Below are 23395 nucleotides of genomic sequence, written 5' to 3'. Positions count from 1 at the left end.
ATTGTTCTAACAACCTGTCCTACAGGACAAGTCAAATGAAAATAACAATATATAGACAAAATGGTATTTTTTGTACTTAATTTAATACCTAGTATATTTGTTTGACAGTTTTGTTATTAATCGAGCAGGGGTCTAATTCACAAAGGTCTCTTAGGCTCTGCTAGACAACAAAGCATCCTCTTTGCAAGTCTTTTAGCATTGCACTGTGAGATCGCAAAGTTGCGAGAGTTTAGTGAATTAGGCCCCAGATGTTTTGCTGTTAAAAAGGGACAACTTAGTATTGCTTGATCTTTTAACAAAAACATTTGGGTTGAACAAACATATTTCAGAGAGGACAATTGAAAATGGAGAGGCACAAGTTGAAGTTGATGTTGAAAGCCTAAACTCAAGAAATTGAAATTAAATTAAGTCACTTTATATAAGAATCTCCTTTTTGTCCTATCCGGAATACTCTTGTAGATTGTAGAGACCAAAAGCTGCATTTATACAACACTAGACCTTGGAATAATTACTAAATCACACATGTTTGAAGCATTGTTTTAGTTTTGAAAATATTAGCAATACACAAAGTGTTCCAAACAGGACAAAAATTAGATCCTTATGAAATGGCCCAGTTAACTGATAGAAGCCCAAGTTCTATTATACATGTACCTATAGCAGGGTGAATAGGCAGCAAGTATGAAAAAGTGCCCATTTTCAGGTTGAAAGTGTATTATTGTCTTTTTGGAGAAGACCCTATAATAAGCTATATATCACTATGACCCAATTTTTTCTTTGTGCCTGTGCCTGGTTGTTTTAGGCTACAGTTGTCGAAAATGTTTGGGGTTTTTTTTAAAATAAAAATGTACCATAGTTAACCTGCATAGATATGAACAATTAAATTAAATTTAAATTTATAAATATTATATATTTAAGGCCAACCGAAATAAATTTTTGGTCTCTGGTCAGCGTGCACATAGATTAAGACTTCTGTGTCTTAACATTTTTTTAAATTTTAATTTCCATGTTTTGACGTCAATGTTTGTAGGAGTAACAGGGCCATAGCTAGCGGGGGGTGGTGGAGGGGGGGGGGCAAAATCCAGAAAAAATTATAGAAACTTGAAGAAAATTCTCTTCTTAACCGTTTAAGGAGTTTTAGACTATTAACTACTCAGTTGGCCCCCCCCCCCCCCCCCCCCCCAACAGAAAATCCTAGCTTAGTAACCAGTGGGTTGTACAGAACTCTCCATGCTACTGTTTAAGAAAATATTTCGGGTACCAAGGCAAAGGAGGGGACACGATGGCCATTGAGGATGGACCTAGGCAGATGAGGCAGACATAAGAAGCTAAATATACCCTCCTTTTCTGTTTTCATGTTTAAAAAAAAGAAAAAAAAAGCTGCATCAATTCTGGAATGTTGGTCTGACCAGAGACTTTTTTTTTTTAGGCCTAAGTATAATTTTTATTATTTATTTCAACGTATTTTCATGCTTATATCCAATTAAGGTTCAATGCATGCTGTCTTGGGCACACACTTCAGCTATCTGGACTGTCTGTCCAGGACAATGGGTTAGTGGTTAGTGGTTAGTGAGAGAGAAGAGGGTGTAATGGTCTTACACCTGCCAATTGAGTCATTAAAACTCGCTCTGGGTGGGAGCCGGTACCGGGCTGCGAACCTTGTACCTACCAGCCTTATGGCCGATGGCTCAACTGCTACACCACCGAGGCCGGTCTAAGTATAAAATTTTATATTTAGTATTGCTTCAGTACTGTTAGAAAGTTATAATATAGAATAATTAGATTTGATGATTACGCAGTTTGTGTGTCATTCACATCCGGCTTGTAATTCTACTTGATTAGTGTAACTTAGTCTTAGATTATCAATGCTTTACTTGGTTCACAGTTGCTTGAAGTCTCACCTAGGTTTTCTTCGCGACATGGAGTCAGGAGATGACTCTGATGGTAGGGGAGGTAAGCACCTACTTACTCACCTGCAGAAAATATACCCAGTTACCACCCTTATGCCTGTAATCCACTATAGAAATGAAAACCGCTTGTAAAATGGCCAAGTTGGCCGTATCTTGTATGTTCTTCAAACTATACATGTAACTCTTGGCCATAAGCAAAATTTTATTTTAAAAATGAACAAGGGTTGCTTTTTGAATTTCACAGTTTATGTGTTTATGACATTAAACTTGCGCTACTGTATAGCAGTGAATAATTGTCAAGGATTTCTAGTGCTGCATGACATTTTCCAAGGATGTTGGATCAGGGACAGACCCAGGAGGTTTATTTAAGGGTTGGGGGGGACTAAGGCTAAAAGGGCACATGGACCATCTCGTGAAAAGGGCAACCCGATAGAATTTGTTTGTTTTTTAAAGCCAGAAAAAAAGAGGCACGTGAATATTTATAAGTAGCGTGTGATGGGTCCCCCGGTCAACCCCCCCAGGATCTATCTCTGTTGGATTTATTACTACAGACATTTACTTCATTATAAATTCAGATTAACGAGCTGCACTATCACCTGGCTCATTTTGTTGATCTTGTAACTTCTTTTTGTGAAATTTCTCACTCCAGCCAGTGTACCATGACTGCTATATCAAAGGCTGTGGTATGTGCTATCCTGTCTATGGGATGGTGCATATAATAGATCCCTTGCTAATCAAAAAGAGTAGCCCATGAAGTGGTAACAGCAGGTTTCCTCCCTCAATATCTGTGTGGTCCTTAACCATATGTCTGACACCATATAACCATAAATAAAATGTGTTGAGTGTGTCGTAAAATAAAATATTTCCGTCCTTCCTTCTTTTTGTGCATTGAAAACGCATTTTTGTCATCATCTTTTCCATTCATTACAACCACATCACTTGAGAAATTTATCGATCTGCTTATTCATGGGAACATGTCAGTGGTATCTAATCTACATTGATCCATCCGTATGATGATTTTAGTTTCTCTGTCTTAACTTCGGATAACCTTGTTGTAATATTGGTCGTCCGATCTTTCAACCATGTCAGTAGCGCAGTGATTATTAGTTTATTTGTCTGTACATTCATAAACTCATAAACAAACATTGATCCATGTATCTATATGTTCATGACAACCACATCATTAGTATGAGCATTGGCCCAGCCATCTTTTTTCTTGCAATAATAATATTGGCCCAGCCATCTTTTTTCTTGCAATAATCAAATCAAGTAATACTGGCCTGCCCATCTTTCTACTTATAATAACCAACTCTATAATACTGGCCCACCCATATTTCTACTTATAATAACCAACTCTATAATACTGGCCCACCCATATTTCTACTTATAATAGCCACATCTATAATACTGGCCCACCCATATTTCTACTTATAATAACCAACTCTATAATACTGGCCCACCCATATTTCTACTTATAATAGCCACATCTATAATACTGGCCTAGCCATTATTCAGATTATGACCTTATTATTTCTAAGATATACATACTACATTTAGCGTAGAAACTACTTCTATTGCTTCTCCACTAAAAAAATGGATCTGTAGATGCTTTTTAGTTATGACACTATTGTAGTTGTGTACTGTATTGGAAACAAATGCTGCATATATATATAATTGTTCATGTTAACTCATTACTTACATGTACATTCAGTGTTCAACAGCTTTCTTTTCTTATGCCCATAGTTTAAAACTGATTGTAGTTTTAAGTTAATTGCAATTTTGTATGGTACCTCAAATAATGAGATGTTAGAAATGTTATATTTAGCTGTCGTGACTGGATATTGGCTTCTTGATGAGTAAAAATATTAAAAAGTTACACAAAAAAACAACCAAAAAAAACAACTTTTTTTCTTATGAGTGTAAAACCTTGGTTAGATAATTGTACATGTATGTCTGAAAACATTTATTATAATTATGTAAAATGGATTTAATTTTAACTTAAGCTAATTTATTTATTAATATAATATTATGTAAATTATAATACACGTACAAGCAACTTATCTAGCATTTTACTTATTTATTTCTAATACATACATATTTCTAATACATACATCTATTTTAAAGGCATACTGTCATGGATTTAAGGACCTTATTTATCTAAAAATGGATAATAAATAAAAATTACATTAATCATTGGAAACCAAATCTAGCTATCGCATCACCTTAACTGAACCATGATGGAGTGAAATCCATGTCATCCCTCTCGGCAATTTTAGTTTTTGAATTATGGACCATTGCCATAATTCAATTATTTTTACAAAATGTCATTAATAAATGGGAGTATGGTGATTATGAAGATGGTTGAATAAAGTACATTTAGGTACAAATCAAATTATTTTTGTTCAGGTAATACTTTGTTAGACCATTAAATAGGTCAGTGGTCTGTGACAATATGCCTTTAAACATTCATAATATATGAGTACATATGTATACATCTGTAAACATAATTGTTTTGCATATCTAAGAATTGTTATAGCTTATGGTACATGTATAACTGACTGAAAAGATGTATTTAAAAACCAAACGAAAAAGAAATCCCCTAAAAACCAACAACTTTAATATTTATTAAAGTATTTTTCTCATAGTCTCTTTTAAAAAAATTAATACCGGTATGTGTTTTAATTTATTGATGAAAAAACAACAACTAGTATTTATACATTTAAAGTAATTGTGTTGAACTATACAATAATTACTTTGTTGTTAAACAATAAAAAACCCAGCCAGAAAACAACTATATCTAATAATATGATTGAAGCATACAGAATATAAAAGTAAATATTTATAAAAAAGAAAAAAGGGTATCTAACTTCTTTTTTCTGTCAGAGTTTTTCATCTTTCTTTCATGTATATTTTTGCAAGGTTTGCCGAAGTTGGATCATTACAATGATGATGCCTGTTGAAAGTGCTGAGTATTGTTCATGAATGTGTTTGGTGAGAGTAACTTATTACCTCCCTTTATGTTTGCTGAAAGTGACTTATTACCTCCCTTTATGTTTGGTGAGAGTAACTTATTACCTCCCTTTATGTTTTGTGAAAGTAACTTATTACCTCCCTTTATGTTTTGTGAAAGTAACTTACTTGTACCTTTTATGGATTCATGGATTTCCTGCTGATTAGTAGTAGGATATTATTCTCAGCATGCACTTCTTTGCATAAAACATACTAGTTACTGTTTTGTGCTTTTGTAAATAAATACATATACTAGTAGATGAGTTTTGCTGCATGTTTCTTCTTCAGTGCACGCTTTTTGCTTAAATACAGTTTGATGACATCAGGGCCCCGTTCCATGAAACGATCTTAGCCCTAAGATTACCTTAAGCGCATAGCTACCCTATGCATTTAAGTTGATCTTAGGGATAAGATCGCTTCGTGGAACGGGGCCCTGTTCTCTTTCAGTGGACAGTCTTTTCACATCTTCACATTCCAAAGCTATTTCTTTCTCTGGTTATCTGTGTCTCTTTAGGAGCTGGATGTAGCCAAGTGGTAAAGCACATACTTGAGGCATGGTCGATCTAGGATCGATTCCCATTGATAGACCCATTGGGCTATTTCTGGTTCCAGACGACTGGTATATCAAAGGTCTTGGTATTTGCTATCCTGTTTGTGGGATGGTGCATATAAAAGATTCCTTGCTACTAATGGAAAAATGTGCTTTAATGGGATAGAAAATTCTCGGAAGAAATAGTATACTTAAAATTCACTATTCCAATCCATCAGAATACTGGTAAACAAGGCTAAATTTTGACCCAGGTTTTTTTTTTTTTGTGTCTTTTAATCCTATTCATATACTTACATGTACCTTTGCTTGGCACCCAATAGTCAATGTGGATTTTTGTGCAGGGGTGTTGTTAAACATTCATTCATTCATTCATTCATTCATTCATTCATTCATTCATTCATTCATTCATTCATTCATTTATTCATACATTCATTTTCACTCATTCATTCATACATTCATTTTCATTCATTCATTCATTCATTCATTCATTCATTCATTCATACATTCATTCATTCATTCATTTTCATTCATTCATTCATTCATTCATTCATTCATTCATTCATACATTCATTCATTCATTCATTCACTCATTCATACATTCATTCATACATTCATTTTCACTCATTCATTCATACATTCATTCATACATTCATTTTCATTCATTCATTCATTCATTCATTCATTCATTCTACCTATTCATAATTAAGACACAGTTTCTGTGACGTTGCATGTTTCTACTATTTTGATAGCTTGCTTTGTTTTATTTTACTCTTTTTTTCTTGTTAATTTCCTTGTGGGAGCGGGGAGGATATAATTATGTTGTTATAGAAATAAAGAAAAACTTACTCAAATATCTTGTAATTTTTGTTAAATTTGTATTTTAATTATCATAGCTCTCTGATTAAACCATTTGTAGACATTTGTAGAAGTACATTGTATATTTCACATTACAGTAATATTAATATAAAGTGTTGTCTAAAATTATACAATATTATTACAATGGCAATTATACACAACTTTAAATAAAAGAGATAAATTTTGAGGCTTTAATATCAGTAGTAATTTATATTATTTGTATTGATTTCTGATCTCTTCCTATCCACCATGTTTTGTTAAATACTCGTAATTTTGATGGATCACTGATCTGCCAATCATAATACATGTGTTTACAAACACTGGTGCTTTCCGACCAGTGATCCATAACTGGTTCAACAAAGGCCATGATTTGTGCTATCCTGACTGTGGGAAGCGCAAATAAAAGATCCCTTGCTGTCTGACAGCAGGTTTCCTCTAAAAAAAAGTGTCAGAATGACCATATGTTTGACGTCCAATAGCCGATGATAAGATAAAAAATCAATGTGCTCTAGTGGCGTCGTTAAATAAAACAAACTTTACTTCTTTCATTGGACACAAATGACAAGGCTAGCTCTGGGTGAGCAAAATATTTCGCCAAATTGTCTATTAAACTTCAAATATTGCATAAATCAACAGTTATTTTCTTTAAAATGTCAATTATTACATGAAATTATTCCGCCAAACTAAAATAAAATTCACCAACTGCTTTCAAAATTCGCAATTGGTGAATTTGGTGAATGCCAGAGCTAGCCTTGAATGATTGATTGATTTCAACTTATTTTCGTGCTTATATGCAATTAAGGTTCAAGCATGCTGTCCTGGGCACACACCTCAGCTATCTGGGCTGCCTGTCCAGGACAGTGGGTTAGTTGTTAGTTTGTTAGTGGTTAGTAAGAGAGAAGATGGTGTAGTGGCCTTACACCTATCCATTGAGCCCTTAAGAACTTGCTCTGGGTTAGAGCTGGTACCGGGCTGCGAACCCTGTACCTACCAGCCTGTAGTCCGATGGCTTAACCACTGCGCCACCAAGGCCGGTGCCCTGAATGATATCAAAAGAAAGAACAACAGGTCATGGGTCATTTTTGGTCTAGACTACATGTAGAATAATATTAAACTGGACAATGTTTTTATACTCACGCAGATAATAATTAATTTATATATCATTTAGTGCATAAAAGTATAACAGATTTTGTTCTTCCATCACCAGTTCCAATACAGTATCATAAGTGTATGAGATTGGGGTGGGGGTGGGTGGGGGGGGGGACAACTGTTGGAGTAAATCATCAAATTCGAGCAAAAGCAGTAGAGATATTCGGGCAAAATGTGCTAACCTGAGACCTTTTTACCATGTATTTCCATCATTCTACCTGCAAAATTAGTTGTAATTCATGTAAAAATGTGTAGTGATTCGTTTGTAACCTTGTATAGCTGAAATAGTTGTGTTAACAACTTGTCATTGTTTTATATGCCAACTACATGTAGCAGGGCCATCAGACATTGGATTTTATATGGAGGGGGGGTGCGAAATAATCACACTGTTCGAAAATATAAAGGTGATAAGGAGAAAGAGGTGTGATTGGAAGAGGGGGCATGGCCTCCCCTGACCAGTGGCGTAGCATGGGTTGCCAGCGCCCGGGGCAAGGCAAGTATCGCACCCCTTAACCTGTAGACTGTTATCACTCTCCGAGTCCCTTCCACCAGTCCAGAATTTTGTGCCCAGGGCAACCGCCCCGGTGGCCCCGCCCACGCTACGCCACTGCCCCTGACTGCCATGCAGTGCCATCAGAGCAAGGGTGGGTGACTGTTCAATGTCCATAACGCACTATCCTCCAGTTTCACCATTTGTATTGTGGATATTTTATTATATATCTTTATTTTTATCTCATGAATATGTTTAAGTGAAAGATAAAATATATATATATATATATATATATATATATATATATATATATTTATTTATTTATTTATTTTTTTTATGTGTTTTTCCTGAAACCATGTTGTGAGAGAGCTAGATTTTCATGAGTGGGACAGCTACAAATGTAGGTTAGAGAAAATAAAATATTTTAAAACATATGTAATTCTCAAGGTTTTGTTATGCTTAATATCTGAGCCATTTTCCTTATGTAATTTCTGTTTTCCTTGCTGCATTATTATAGCATTGCATGTACAAGTAATTGTAAAATAAAAAATGCATTAATTTAATACTAAATTCAAAACATGTTTCATTCAATGTTATAAAATTCTGTCTTAAAATATTCCTATTTTGTTGTGTTCAAAATAACTTTTTAATATAGATTCATAATAAAAGTCTGGCTTTTTATTTCAGTTTTAGATTATTCATTAAAATTCACCAAAATAACTAGTTGAAGGAGTAACTCATGAAATGGTTACAGTATAAAAATCTACAGATAAAAATGTGGAAATAAACTCCTTGTCCGGTATTTTCTTATGAAACTTGATTTAACCACACCCAAAAGGTTTGTTTTTGCACCTGCATGCATGCATTTATCTGCACCTTCTCACCTGCACTTTGTCACTTTTACCACATTTTTTACGCTGAAATGTCCACAATATTTGTTTATAATTTATCATCTGTTTTATTCTGATGTGTTTAGTTTATTAACATGTATTGGTTCCATTTTGTATACTGTATATTTTGTGGTAAAAAAAACCCAAATCAATAAAAAATAAAAAATAAAATTGTCCAATAAAAGAACAAAAACATTTTTGTTGGATAATACAATTATTAAATACTCTTTTAGGAATCATCTATTTTATTCTTATATGATTATTTTATCAATAATATGTATCAGTTCTATTTTGTATACTGTATATTTTGTGGTGAAAAAAAAGAGCATAAGAATATTCATTAACGATACGTCCCCTAAAAAAGCATTTTTGTTTGGATAATACAATTATTAAATATTCTTTTAGGAATAATTGCAAAATTACTAAGTACTTTTTGATTGGTTGGATATTAAAGATTATATATTTAGTTTATGGGTTTGACAGATTTTTAATGTAACAACAGACATTTAAATAAAGAGGTATGAAATGTGTATTGGTGAAATGTTAAGTGCATGTCAGACCTGTCAACCTTTATTCAAGAAAACAGCAGGAGATTTGTATTGAAAAAGCAAGAGATTTGGTTTATTGAACTAATATTATAATTTCACAACTGAGTGGTTAACCCTTGTACTCATTGTTGTAGACCTTTCTGAAATAAAACTCGCAGATATTTATTCTTCTGCTTATCATCTCTATGCCATTTTCACACTTCTAATGGCGTCTAGATTGGCGGCTAAATCATAGATCACGTGGTTTTATCCCACAATTTCCCGTTCGTACAAAAAGAGGAATTAAAAAAAAAAAAATATATATTACATAACTTCCCTTATTTCTTTTTCTATCAGAATGCATTAAAAACGTTATTCAATGCAGTAAAAACAATGAATTATGAGCACCACTGTAATCTCCTCCTGTTTCTGCCTATGATTTTAAAATACATCATTTATTAACTCGGGTTTTTTTTAAATATTGATATGAAAAATCTATGCTTCTTTGTCAGATCTGTTTATATGTACATATAATATTTTATATTCTGCAAAAATCTTTGTTCTGTAATGCTTATGTTCTTAATATATGTGTGTATGGCTTGACAACTACTTGTTTCTCAAATATATTTATGTATATATGCAGGGATGTGATATTCACTTAAAATTAAAGGCTGAAATAACTTTAAAAGCTGAAAAGATTTTTAAAAACTGAAAAATCCACACCATACTTAAATGGTTAGGTATTTTTTCTCATTTCATATCAAACCCAGTCTTCTTTTTTAGGGCTTACCCTGTCTATTACAAAATTAGCCATTTTAAAAAATTTTATACAAAGTGGTTACAACATTTAGTACCGTACCGTATTTGGCTAATAAAATTTTCTTTAAATTTGCCACTTTTGAAAAAAAATTTTATTGAAATACTCTAAATATGTAAAAATTCGCTCAAATCAAAATTCTTTTTAGTGTGAGCCCTACTTTTTGAAGAAGTTTAAAAAAAAAAAAAAAAAAAAAAAAAATAATTCACATCCCTATATATTATGCTTCCAATGACTGTCAACCTTTGTTCTTTGTTTTTGTGCAGCATATTACATCTGCTTGTTTAACGTTTCAGGCCACGCCTTCCGACTAAATCTCTTCTTTCCGTCCATCCGCCAAAAATTACAAGTAAGGTTATAGCCGGCCTCTTGCGGACGAAGCCAGCTGTGTGCCGCAGTGTGGACTTGTTTGCATCTAGTTGACTTGTTTGATGTACGTGTGGCTATAGCTAGCTCAGCTTCTTGCCAAGGTGATTGCAGGCATTTAGTTTACAGGGGTTAGGGGTGGGTAGGGAAACTCTGTTAATGTACCAATATTCACTGAAGGTTCAGGCTCATCTGTACTGGGCACAAATTCTTGCCATGGTGATTGCAGGCACTTAGTTCACAGGAGATAGGGCTGGGTAGGCCAACTCTGTTAACATGCTGATATCCACTGAAGGGGTGGGTAGGGAAACTCTGTTAATGTACCAATATTCACTGAAGTACTGGGCACAAATTCTTGCCAAGGTGATTGCAGGCATTTAGTTCACAGGGGATAGGGCTGGGTAGGTTAATGTATCAATATTCACTGAAGTTTCACACCCATCTGTCCTCGGTACAAATTCTGAATGCATGCTTATAAAACTGTTGTAGAGTCTAGACTCAAAACTCTTTAATAGAGTCTGGGGCGGGGAGTAGCTAGCGTCAGCGTAAAGCACTCGCCTTATACACGGTTGGTCTATGATCGATCCCCGTTAATGGCCCATTGGGCTATTTCTCATTCCATTCCAGCAAGTGCACCACAACTGAAAGTAGCAGCTTAACCCCCTATTTTGTTTCTGATTTACTTTAAGAGTGAGGGTTGTAGCAATCGTATCCATGGTGTATATGTTGGCTGAAACTCTGTGTAACAGTTTTAGCCACTTATGTTGTTATTGTTGTCTATGGGATTTGATTTAAGTAGTATAGGCATCAGGGCTTCTAGATTATGGTAGCCCATGGCTAGTGATATTTCATGTTGGGCTAGTAAATAACTATTATTGCCATGCCCGACGGCTAGTGAAAAACAAATTGTCAAATGTAGCAGTTATGTCTATTTTGTAATTATAAATATCTTGCCCCCCCCCCCCCCCCCCCCAATGTTAGTGTTTTTAAGCTCTATCTCCCTCTTTTGGTGACATATCTGATTATTACTATTATTTAGTAAAATTGTATTAACTTAAAGTAAAGTACGGCTAGTGAATTTTTAATTGTGGCTAGTACATTTTTTAAATCACTGATTCTAGAAGCCCTGATAGGCATACACTCAGTAAATTAGTAATGCTTGTGTGTTTATGCTATACTTTTTTATTATACGCAACATCTATGGGTCGTGTTGTGATATGATGTTGTCCGTCCGTCTCTTAACTTTTTCTTGTCCAGACCATATCTTGCATACAGATGCATACAGGACCATCAAACCTCACATGTAGGAACAACTTGGGATGGTGGTGTGTCGTGTACTATTACTAGGTCACTGTGACCTACTTTTCACGGTCTACTGCACATAACAGTAAATACTTGTGAGGACCATATTTTGCATACAGTTGCATACAGGACCATCAAACCTCACATGTAGGAACAACTTAGGATGGCGGTATGTTGCGTTCTATTACTAGGTCATTGTGACCTACTTTTCACGGTCTACTGCACACAACAGTAAATCCTTGTCCGGACCATATCTTGCATAGAGATGCATATAGGACCATCAAACCTCACATGTAGGAACAACTTGGTGGTTGGTCCAAAACAAACTGTTCATCCATCCCATTGCAAAAAATTTCACAAAATTAGAATTGAATCATACCTGTAAAATATTCATTAATATAGATATGGTTTTCCATCAAACTCCTGATGGGCGTATCATGTACCTCACCGATACTCTTGTTTCATTATGCGACAAGCAGTATCCATAATACGTGTAGTTCAGCTCATATTTTCAGCTGGATGTAGTGGAACAAAAAAGTGAATTGTTTAGAATCTACATTATGGTGAAGAAATATTTGAAGTGATATGAATTTAATTACAAAACTGTCTTTGCTGAGTTTTTTTTATGTCAACAAAATACGCATTGACCTACTGGACTAAGTTTCTTTGTAATACTAGTACATGCATATTGTTGTAAATTTTATATGCATATCACTTTTATACCGAGATAAAATTCTGTCATCCTTTTCTTCATTATAACTTGAGAAGGCCCTTTTTTCTTAAGTGTATAATATCTCCATTGGTTTTCTTGGGAAAGTCATAGATTTTGAATGAAGATATTTGATCACGGCTCTCATCTTGATAATATTCTAAACTGAACTGAAAATATAGGGCTTGTTCCTTTAAAATGATAAAAAGAACTTCAAGCTCAGTATGTAGTGTGTGATCTTTTGAAATCTGCATTGAATAATGGCACTATCAGTTGACTACATGGAAAGTCTAATTTTGTATGCAAAATATATGGTTAGGCTTCATATTTTTTTCACCTTCTGTACACATGTATGTATATATTTCACTGCTTCATACTGTATTTGATGTTTATGATTAATTTGTCAAATCTGGAATCTGCTTGTACAAGGGCGGGACGTAGCCCAGTGGTAAAGCTCTCGCTCGATGTGCGGTCAGTCTGGGATCGATCCCTGTCGGTGGGCCCATTGAGCTATTTCTCATTTCAGCCAGTGCACAACTGGTATATCAAAGGCTGTGGTATGTACTACCCTGTCTGTGGGATAGTGCATATAAAAGATCCTTGCTGCTAATCGAAAAGAGTAGCCCATGAAGTGGCGACAGCAGGTTTCCTCTTTCAATATCTGTGTGGTCCTAACCATATGTCCAATGCCATATAACCGTAAATAAAATGTGTTGAGTGCATCGTTAAATAAACCATTTCCTTCCTTCCTGTACCCAGAGGAGTGAGAGGTTTTGTACACCAAGAATTAAGCATTGCTTGCATCAATTGTTTGTGGCAGAGTGCAGTCATTGGTTATAGACTTTTGCTTCCATGTTGATGCCACGTGTTGACACATTTGAAACTTACTGTCAATATATCCCAACAGAAAATACTCCTTTTTTTTTTTGTCCTTACAAAATTCACCATTGTTACCATTCACTACTATCAACATTTTCATGAGCATACAAACCATACTCTTTTTTTTTTTTTTTTACTCTGTCCCCATCCCCACCACCTTCTAAAAGCATACATCAAAAATGTTTATTCTTGTACAGAATACTTCTGTCAACATTTTTTGTTTGTTTAAAAGGATAAGCTGACAGTAACCACCTCCTCCATAGCTTACAATTTATATGGTCATGAACATGTTGATAATTATATAAATACTATATAAATTACTGAAAGTTTTACTTGGTACACTGAGGAGGACCTAATATTTATCCAATTTTAGACAGAATCTGTTTAAAGAGTCGCATTTTAGAATTTCGAAATTTCGGGACCTTGAAACTTGGCTGCTTTTGACAGGATGCCGGTTTATTCTAGGTCCTGTTTAGACAGGTTTTACTGGACTATAAGGGGCTGGATCTAGTCCAGTGGTAAAGCGTTCGCTTGATGTGCAATTGGTCTAGGATCGATCCCTGTCGGTGGTGTAACAAAGGTTGTGGTATGTACTACCCTGTCTGTGGGATGGTACATATAAAAGATCCCTTGCTGCTAATCAAAAAGAGTAGCCCATGAAGTGGTGACAGCAGGTTTCCTCTATCAATATCTGTGTGGTCCTTAACCATATGTCTGATGCCATATAACTGTAAATAAAATGTGTTGAGTGCGTCATTAAATAAAACATTTCCTTTCTTCCTGTACTATGTGTTTTTAGATTATCTTTTATTCCTGATTAGTATTTATAAAAGTTATCTACATTAGAAGGTGTTATTGGTTAGGCTACAGTTCATTATAATAATAATAATAATAATAATAATAATAATAATAAATTCTTTATTTAGTGAGGGTAACACAGTTAGCAAAAGCTAATCTTCCCTGAGGCCCTCAGGTACAAACAATACAGAATTACAATACATACATTAACAAACGAAGCTATATTATGCTAATTTAAAATAGCTTTTTTGGCTATCTACACCTCCCCCCCCCCCCCCTTCCAATCTTCATTTTAGTTACCGTATATCTTCGCCTATAAGTCGAATTTTTTTCACCCAAAAATTATTTTATAACTTGGGGGGTCGACTTATAAGAGGGTAAAAAAAATTCACCAAAAAATATTACTGTTTTGGGGATTATTTTACAAGTTTTATTGTTGAAGTATGCCATGTATTTATACTCAAATATGTTAATTTGACACATTTATTTTTTATAACCTATTTTTTTTGGCATTAGAACGGTTTTGGTTATGCGAAAAGGCGTACGATCTCACTCACATGCCAAAACAACAGTCCACTTAGTTAAATTAACAGTCATAACTAATAGTAAAAATGTAAACAATACTAACTACCTGTTGTCTGAGTTTATTTTGAAATCTGGTCACTGGCATTAATGGTTGTTCAAACAATGTTTTGGCGGTGATTAACTTCATGAATATTACTAAGCTTTCCCTTAAAATAGACTGATCTCTGCAGTTCACTTATCTAGAGCAATAGGGACACACATCATTTGGTACAAAAAACCAGTGTACTTTCCAGAGTTATCCTCCTTACATGTATTAATATGGCGGCAAAACGTGATACTTTCAGTTTTATCGTAGTGATCTGTTGTCAGTGTTTATAAATAAAGTTGTTGTCTGTGCACAAAACCATCTGTACAGTACTATACAGTAACAGTCAAACAGCTTTCACTCTCTACTAAAGGAATATTTCGTTTTGATGCTATGTAATAATGATAGTTTGATTGGAATAGTCTGATCATATTGCGATGTACAAAACGTGAAAACCGAAGTTTGTAAAATAATTTTCTTTTGTTCAAATATTATTGTTCTCATGTGCTGAAAATAAGAAATATTTCAATATTTATAAGTAGTTTTTCATGGGTCGACTTATAAACGGGTCAATAAAAAAATACGTTTTCAGGGCTTGAAATTAGGGACTCGACTTATAGCCGAGATCGACTTACAGGCGAAGATATACGGTAGTTCATTTCACTTGAAATTTAGATTTTAAAGTAGCTTGTTTTCTTATGATTATTTTTACGTTTTACAAAACTGAGCTTTAAAATTAGAAATTATCTTCTGGATCAGATTTTGGTTTTCATCAGTTGTTCTGTTTACCGGTGAACAAAATGAATGACACATTAGGATTTGTAATACTTATTTCCATTATTTTTAATTACATGACAGTAATATGGGCTGTTTACATTCTTAACATAACCTGTTTATATTTCCTTTAATACTTATACTTCCATTATTTTCTATTACATGTACAGTAATATTGTCCATTTTCATTCTTAAAGGGACATTCCTGAGTTTGCTGCAATTTTTAAGATGTTATCGACTAACAGAGACGATTTTAACGATTGTAATTACATATCAAATATATTTTTCTGCATAAAATATTAGTGGCTGTACATTAAACATGTTTCTGATCGTTCTAATGTTTAACTAGGTTACATTTCAGTTTATTTCCTAAAAATGTTTTTTTCATACGTACGAAATTATTTGAAAACAAAATCCAGTTTGGGCTTCTTACAAATATTAAGATGACCAGAAATGCATTGAATATACAGACACTGATATTCTAAATAAGAAAATATAATTAATATGTAAGTTTAATCATAGAAATAATTGATTAGTCAGAAACATCTTACAATGCAGCAAACTCAGGAATGTCCCTTTAAGATAACCTGCATTTCTGCATGTAGATTTTGGAGACGTTTATATTTCCTTTCTTATCTTTGTGGTGCATGTTTCTGCTCACTCTAGATCAATTCCTACTTGCCGTGACTTTCCATCTCAATACCGGTCTCCGCTGTATAGCATCAACTGTTGATTTTGTTTAACCATTTGCGGACAAGAGCACGTGCAATAAAAGAGGCCAATTTTCAGTTTATTTACGATTTTTTTTATCCTGTCTTAATTTGTTGCCAAATTTTTGCTATGGCGAATTTCAAATAAAAACAGATATACATGTTGATTTTAAAAAACCCAAAAAACCCATAGGAAATCTGGCCCCATGCTTATTACATTTTTAGTTAAGATTCAAAACTCTGATAGAGAGTATGAATCTTTTAACATAATGCGGATGGGAGAAAAAGTCTCCATCATATGCCAATCTAAACATGTATGATGTCTTTAAAGAGTTCAGTCTATATAGACTCTAAACTTCGTTCAAATAAGTGTAGGTATGTAGCATTTCCCCCCATCCACAGCACCCTTTCCTTTGTCTTTTTTGATCTGGCATCTCCTATCTTTCAACTTCTTTTGCTGTCCACCTCCACCTCCCAGCCCTTGTCTCTCCAACCATGACTGATGCTCGTCTCTTGTGGCAATCCATGCCACATATGTACCATTTCTCATCAGCTTTAGCTGTTGGCTTAGTCTGAACAATTCAGAAGATTTATCAAAATTACGTGATGCATTTTTTCCAACTGTTTTGTATTTTTAAAATATCAATTGAATTACTGTTTTCGTCTTTTCTTTTAACAGGTACCTCAAAGTACTTGAGATGTAAACGAGGTCTACACAAATAACCACTCAGGATCGGAGATGATTAAGGTCATAATGAACTCTTCCACATCAATGCTGGCTGTTTTACACTAGCCAAGAATGGACTCTTCCACACATCAGTTCAGGCAGTGATTATGCTACTCATATGCAAAACATTTAAGTTTAAACTAAACCAGTACTACAATGTACATTTTTTAAGCAATCTGTTATATGGTGTACGTAGTATTCAATCAAGCGTGTGTGTAGGAAAGTTGTGAAGAATGGTGCCTATAGACTGTGGAAAGTGAAGTTTCTAGGAGTAGTCAGGCTGTGCTCCCCCAGAAAACATATTTATAAAAAATATTTAATACCCTTGTACATGTACCTGTCAAGTAAAGTATCTTGTTCTGATTGTGAAAAATGAGTCACTGCTTACATTTGCAACCAAATTTTCATTTTATACATAAAAAAAACTGTGCTTTAATTCATTAAAAAAGACCTAGCATTTATTTTATTTTATTCAAAGCTTGAAAATATACATATTTAGTGTCATGCCTGTTTTGTTATCAGAAATGCATAGAGTTTCTTGAAGTTATAGACAAGATATTACAAAATTCTCAACTGTGCCAAAAACTGTTTTGGAGTTCAGTAAATAATTTTGTGATATTAGAAAGCAAATAGTATTAAATAAAGCTAGTGTTTTCCCTAGCTTGTTTTAGCATGTACAACACCATGCCTCAATAGTCTAGCGCCATCTTGCCTCAATCAGTGCCATGCTGCCCTGAGATTAAACAAGCCTTTTTCAGTAATTAATTCTAAAATTGCCTTTATAAAACACCCAAAAAGGTATTATTAATTAATAAAATATGCCTTTTATATCTTTTGCCATTTGTTTATTAAAGCAAGCACATAAATTACATTAATGTTTATTTTAATTAAATTTTTTTGGTATTTTTAATGAAAAACAAGTGCCCCGAAAATGGTGAAAATGCCCCAAAGTGTTTGGTCTACCATGCCTTGCCGAATTTCTAGGGAAATCACTAAAAGCATTGTATCTATTATAATGGTATATTATAAAAGTGTTTGCGACCAAATTCATTGATAGACTCTAAACAAATGATAGGGTTTTTTTCCCCAGTAAATTTGTATTTATGTGATTTTACAGTAACCACAAAATAAGTACTGTTCATTTATAGAAAGTAACTTTCAAAATAGCCTTTTAACTATACAACACTTTTTCATGAGTGTATTGTAATGTGCTTATTGTGATATGATTATTTTTTTATGTTTTTGAAAAATATTTTTAGTTATTAATTATTTATTCAATGCAATGTCATGGCAGTGTTATGCAGCCATCAAAGGGAGCATCAAAACATGGCCTTTTAATAAAGGTGGTTGCTTAATAAAGGTGGTTGCTTAATACAGGTGGTTGCTAGAACAGGTTTGACTGTACTAATGTTTTAAATGATGTGTTAATGTGTTAAATGAAATGTGTTGGGAAGTGATACCTGACTGATTCATGACTGCATACCATCATGACCGTATCAAAACATCCTTTGAACACTGTCTTATGCAGATATATGAGCTTGAATTTGCTAATGATTTTCTTATTCAGATTTATAATGTGGTGCTAAATACAATTCACGTCTTAGAAAATGTAGAAATCTATCAGTATTTAATGAATAGTAACATCACTTGGGTCGTTTCAAGTCATTTGTATAATGGTTGTGCAAAATCAGAGCCATCTATAGCCATTTTAAAACAATGGAAAATATTTTGACTAGCAAATCATTTTGTTTTGTTTAATAGTTTTCAGTAAGACTTGGTGTATTCCCATGAGAACAGTGTTTCCTATTTATATAACTGTGATATTTTATGTACGCATCTTGACAGCTCATCCAAATGTCAACAACTGCATTTATTTTGATGTAAAATCATGGCAAAGCATTATTTTTAATCACTGATGTTATGGTCCAGGGGCCTATTCCATGAAGCAATCTTAGCGCTAAGATCACCTTAAGTGCATAAGGTAGCTATGCCCTTACGGTGATCTTAGTGCTAAGATCACTTCGTGGAACGAGGCCCTGGTATTTTAGAATTAAAAAACGTTACACATTGCTAAAGATGTCAATATTATTGGATATTATTGGTTTTTTAATTTTTTTAGTAGCACATTAAAAAAATTATATTTTAACAGCATTAGTTAGGTTAAAGAGAAGAAAAATTAGGAAGAACATAATATTTAAAAAACATAATGTGTCAGTTGGCAGGATTTGAACCTACTACACAATCTGTATTGTTACTCCTACTGCACAGATTCACCTGGCATTTGACAGTCAGCAACTTTAAAGGCATATTGTCACAGACCACTGACCTATTTAATGGTCTAACAAAGTATTACTTGAACAAAAATAATTCGATTTGTCCCTAAATGTACTTTATTCATCCATCTTCATAACCACCATACTCCATTTCTTAATCATATTTTGTAAAAATAACTGAATTATGGCAATGGTCCATAATTCAAAAACAAAAATTGTCAAGAGGGTTGACATGGATTTCACTCCATCATGCTTCAGTTAAGGTGATGTGATAGCTAGATTTGGTTTTTAACAATTAATGGGTTTTTTTTTATTATTCATTTTTAGAGAAATAAGGTCCTTAAATTCGTGACAATATGCCTTTAAAATATACTCATATATTTAATTAGTAAAATTGCCAAGTACAAAAACAACAGCAGGCAATTTGATGGGCAATATTTATATTTATTATCCACATTTGTTCAACATAACCAAGTTAATAAAAAAAAAACCCACACAAAGCACATATGTAATAACAAGTAATTATGTGACCATTCAGAGACGTCATTTTGGGAAGTGCAGTAACTTATTGGGAGTACTTATTGACTGTGGATGTTCTACATGTGTATAATCAAAGTAACAAAGCCATCCAAATCTGTGGTAGCTGTAAAAGCAGTGGCAAAATTGATTGGCAGCTAAAGTTTTTGATATTTACTTGGTACTAAATTGATGTTGCAAATAATGGGAATTTTTAACTGGATGACAGTAATTTGCATAAACTGTAAAAACATTTACACTTGGGGGGAAAAGCATTTTTTCACTCTTGTTTTGAGGCTAAATAAAATGTGTCAGCAAAACACTTTATTTGCTATGATGGACTTAATTAAAATTAAAATCAAAAGTTTTTGTTCACTTTAAAACAAGAAAGTTAAAAGAGACAAAACTCAATGTTTTGTCCATATAACTAATAGTTATAATGATACAGTTTCCACTACAACCTGGTGTAAAAAAACAAAGAAACATGTGCAACCACTGTATGAAACACCTCTAATGAAAAAAAAGAAGATTCCATTGCATTTCACGTGGTGCATGTTTTTTTCCGGTTCAGTCAATGTGATTCCTGTATTTGATATCAAGTAAAGTACCTGTTGGATGAGAGATTTTTTTACAACCAATCATAAGACCGATTTGTTACAACCAATCAGATGACCTATTTATTACAACCAATCAGATGACCGATTTGTTACAACCAATCAGATGACCAATTTGTTACAACCAATCAGATGACCGATTTGTTACAACCAATCAGAAGATTGATTTGTTACAACCAATCAAAGAGTGATTTATTGTGATGTTTCATTGGCCAACAAAAATCTGTGTGACTATTTTGATTATGTAAATTTTTTAAAACAAAACATCCACAATCAAGCAATTGATATTCACTCTAACTCTACTCTTTGGTTTACTCTTAAACTGTTGCTTACTTATGGGGGGGGGGGGGGTTCCAGGGGTCCAGACCCCCCCCCCTTTTTTGTAAATTTGAGCATGTGTTCAGCTGTAAGAAGCATGTTGTGTTAAAGGAGAGATGAGTCATCACATTTGGACCCCTCCCCCCCCCCCCGCCACCCTTTCAGAAATCCTGCATCCGTGACTGTGTATACTTGATGAGTCCTCCCTTCATTTATTTTGGCTGTGGACCCCCATTTGTAATTACATAATATAATATTCATAATACAATATTGCAAGTAGTGTATTATCGATGGGCGCATCAATTTTGTTAACATCAATTTCTAGTTCATTTTTTTAAGACAAACTCAAATGTAACATGTGATTTTAATCTTTGAAATTATTTCAAATATATGGTGCAAAACATGTTCTGTGTTGTATATAGTCTTAGGTTTAAACAATTCTAATCAGTGACAATAAATATCTTTATACACTGAAGACAAAACATTTTGTATTTACATTTTTTAAATTGTGTTAAAATAATAATATATGCATTTTGTATTATACATTGTAAATTAATTAAAATATTTATTTTTGTGTCTACACTATAATTTATTTTATGTCAATTTGATAGCAATTAATGTAGGTTTTTAAATATATATATATATATATATCATATTTCATGTATAAATGAGAATATTGTAAACACAATATTGAAAGTGGAAAACAGTTGTTTTAATACCCCCTCCAACAAGATGGAACATATTTCACCATTTCTGTGGTAGGTATGCAAGGTTTCCATTGCCTTGCTACACTATTGAAATGTGCACCTTATTAAGCCTCTAATGTATTCTTATAGTCAACAAATTGCGGCCTCTCAAGATTTTATTTGTTTTGCCCAAGAATCTTCTATTAATTCTGGTCAGTCTCAAAATCCAATTGATTGTTTCACTGTAAAAAAAAAAAATCAAAACCCAAGAAACATTCCATGTACCGTGGTATTCAAAACTGTGTTCACGAACAGCTAAGATCCTAATGCTAAGATCCTAATGCTAAGATCCTAATGCGGGATTTAAGAAAGGCAACATGTGCTCCCCATTCAAACCATTAGAAAAAAACTCTGCACCAGGAGAGTTTCAAATACACGGATCATATAAACAATATCATACTTGTTTAATAAAACTGATGTCAGTAACTGAAGTCTTTTTTTTTAAAGATTAAAGGGTTTTTTTTATCGCACCATTGTTTAGCAAGAAGCTGTGATATTTGTGATTTAGTTGGAGAGTGGAGGCTGTGTCTCTGGTTTGTGCCTTATAATCTATATTTATGTTTTGAGAAGTTTTTATGTTTTTTTACCTATATTTAAAATATTCTAATATCTGGTCATGAAGTTGTGATATACAATTATATATATTATGATGTGGTGTAACATGAAATTAATAAAATGAATAGAACTTAAAGTGTGTTGTTTTAGGTGTATCCTGGATTATTAAATTGCTCTTAGTAAAAAAAAGTTTATTTTGTTAAACGACACCACTAGTGCACATTGATTAATTAATCATCAGCTATTGGATGTCAAACATTTGGTAATTCTGACAAGTAGTAATCAGAGGAAACCCGCTACATTTTTCCTAATGCAGCAAGGGATCTTTTATATGCATCATCCCACAGACAGGATAGCACATACCATGGCCTTTGATATACCAATCGTGGTGCACTGGCTGGAACGAGAATAGCCCAATGGGCCCACCAACGGGGATCGATCATAGATAGACTGTGCATCAAGCGAGTGCTTTACCACTAGGCTACATCCCACCCCTTGCTCTTAGTAGGTCACATTTAAATATGGCTGGATTAAAAAATGGGAATTTACTAATCATCAGCTATTGGATATTACAGCCTTGGAGAAAAAACCTGCTACATTTTCCATTAGCAGCAAGGGGTCTTTTATATGCACCTTCTCATACAGGACAGCACATACCACAGCCTTTGATATACCAGTACACTGGTGCATTAGCTAGAACAAGAAATAGCCAGGCCCATAAATATGGATGAAGAATGTGGAAGTTTGATATACAGCTTTCAAATCTATAATCCAGGGATTAATAAATCTATGTGCTTATACATAAAATTATAGAATATACCACTGTAAGAAAACAACATCCATAGCTGGGAAAGACTAAAGATTACGCCCACTAGCTATATACAACATGGTATGTCATCAGTTTCAATACTGGTAGTTTTGTATCCTAATACAGGCTTTACCTAGCAAATAAACACACAGATCCACTATCAATACTAATGCTGCATTCATTAGAAGTCGACCGGCCTCGGTGGTGTCATGGTTAGGCCATCGGTCAACAGGCTGGTAGGTACTGGGTTCGGATCCCAGTTGAGGCATGGGATTTTTAATCCAGATACCGACTCCAAACCCCACCCTGAGTGAGTGCTCCGCAAGGCTCAATGGGTAGCTGTAAACCACTTGCACCGACCAGTGATCCATAATTGGTTCAACAAAGGCCATGGTTTGTGCTATCCTGCCTGTGGGAAGCGCAAATAAAAGATCCCTTGCTGCTAATCAAAAAAATTAGCCCATGAAGTGGCAACAGCGGGTTTCCTCTCAAAATC

The 23395-nt window shown here is 33.9% G+C and overlaps 1 protein-coding gene across 7 annotated transcripts in view; it reads left to right on the top strand.

The window, feature by feature from the left end:
• The window catches only part of LOC121382319 (nucleoprotein TPR-like), a 95008-nt gene extending 77214 nt beyond the window's left edge, over positions 1–17794 (top strand). For 2 of the 7 annotated variants that reach the window (XM_041511927.1, XM_041511903.1), the window contains exon 28: positions 10491–10768. In XM_041511927.1, coding sequence (XP_041367861.1) covers positions 10491–10617 — 127 coding nt within the window. In that variant the 3' untranslated portion in view covers positions 10618–10768. Of the gene's footprint in view, positions 1–4826; positions 4899–10490; positions 10769–17021 lie in introns of those variants that run through there. The other 5 variants (XR_005959155.1, XM_041511919.1, XM_041511912.1 and 2 more) reach the window with 5 other exon arrangements.
• The last annotated feature ends 5601 nt before the right edge of the window (positions 17795–23395 follow it).

This window comes from Gigantopelta aegis, chromosome 2, assembly GCF_016097555.1.
Source record: "Gigantopelta aegis isolate Gae_Host chromosome 2, Gae_host_genome, whole genome shotgun sequence".
Classification (NCBI taxonomy): domain Eukaryota; kingdom Metazoa; phylum Mollusca; class Gastropoda; order Neomphalida; family Peltospiridae; genus Gigantopelta; species Gigantopelta aegis.
This window is presented reverse-complemented; position numbering and strand designations above follow the sequence as displayed.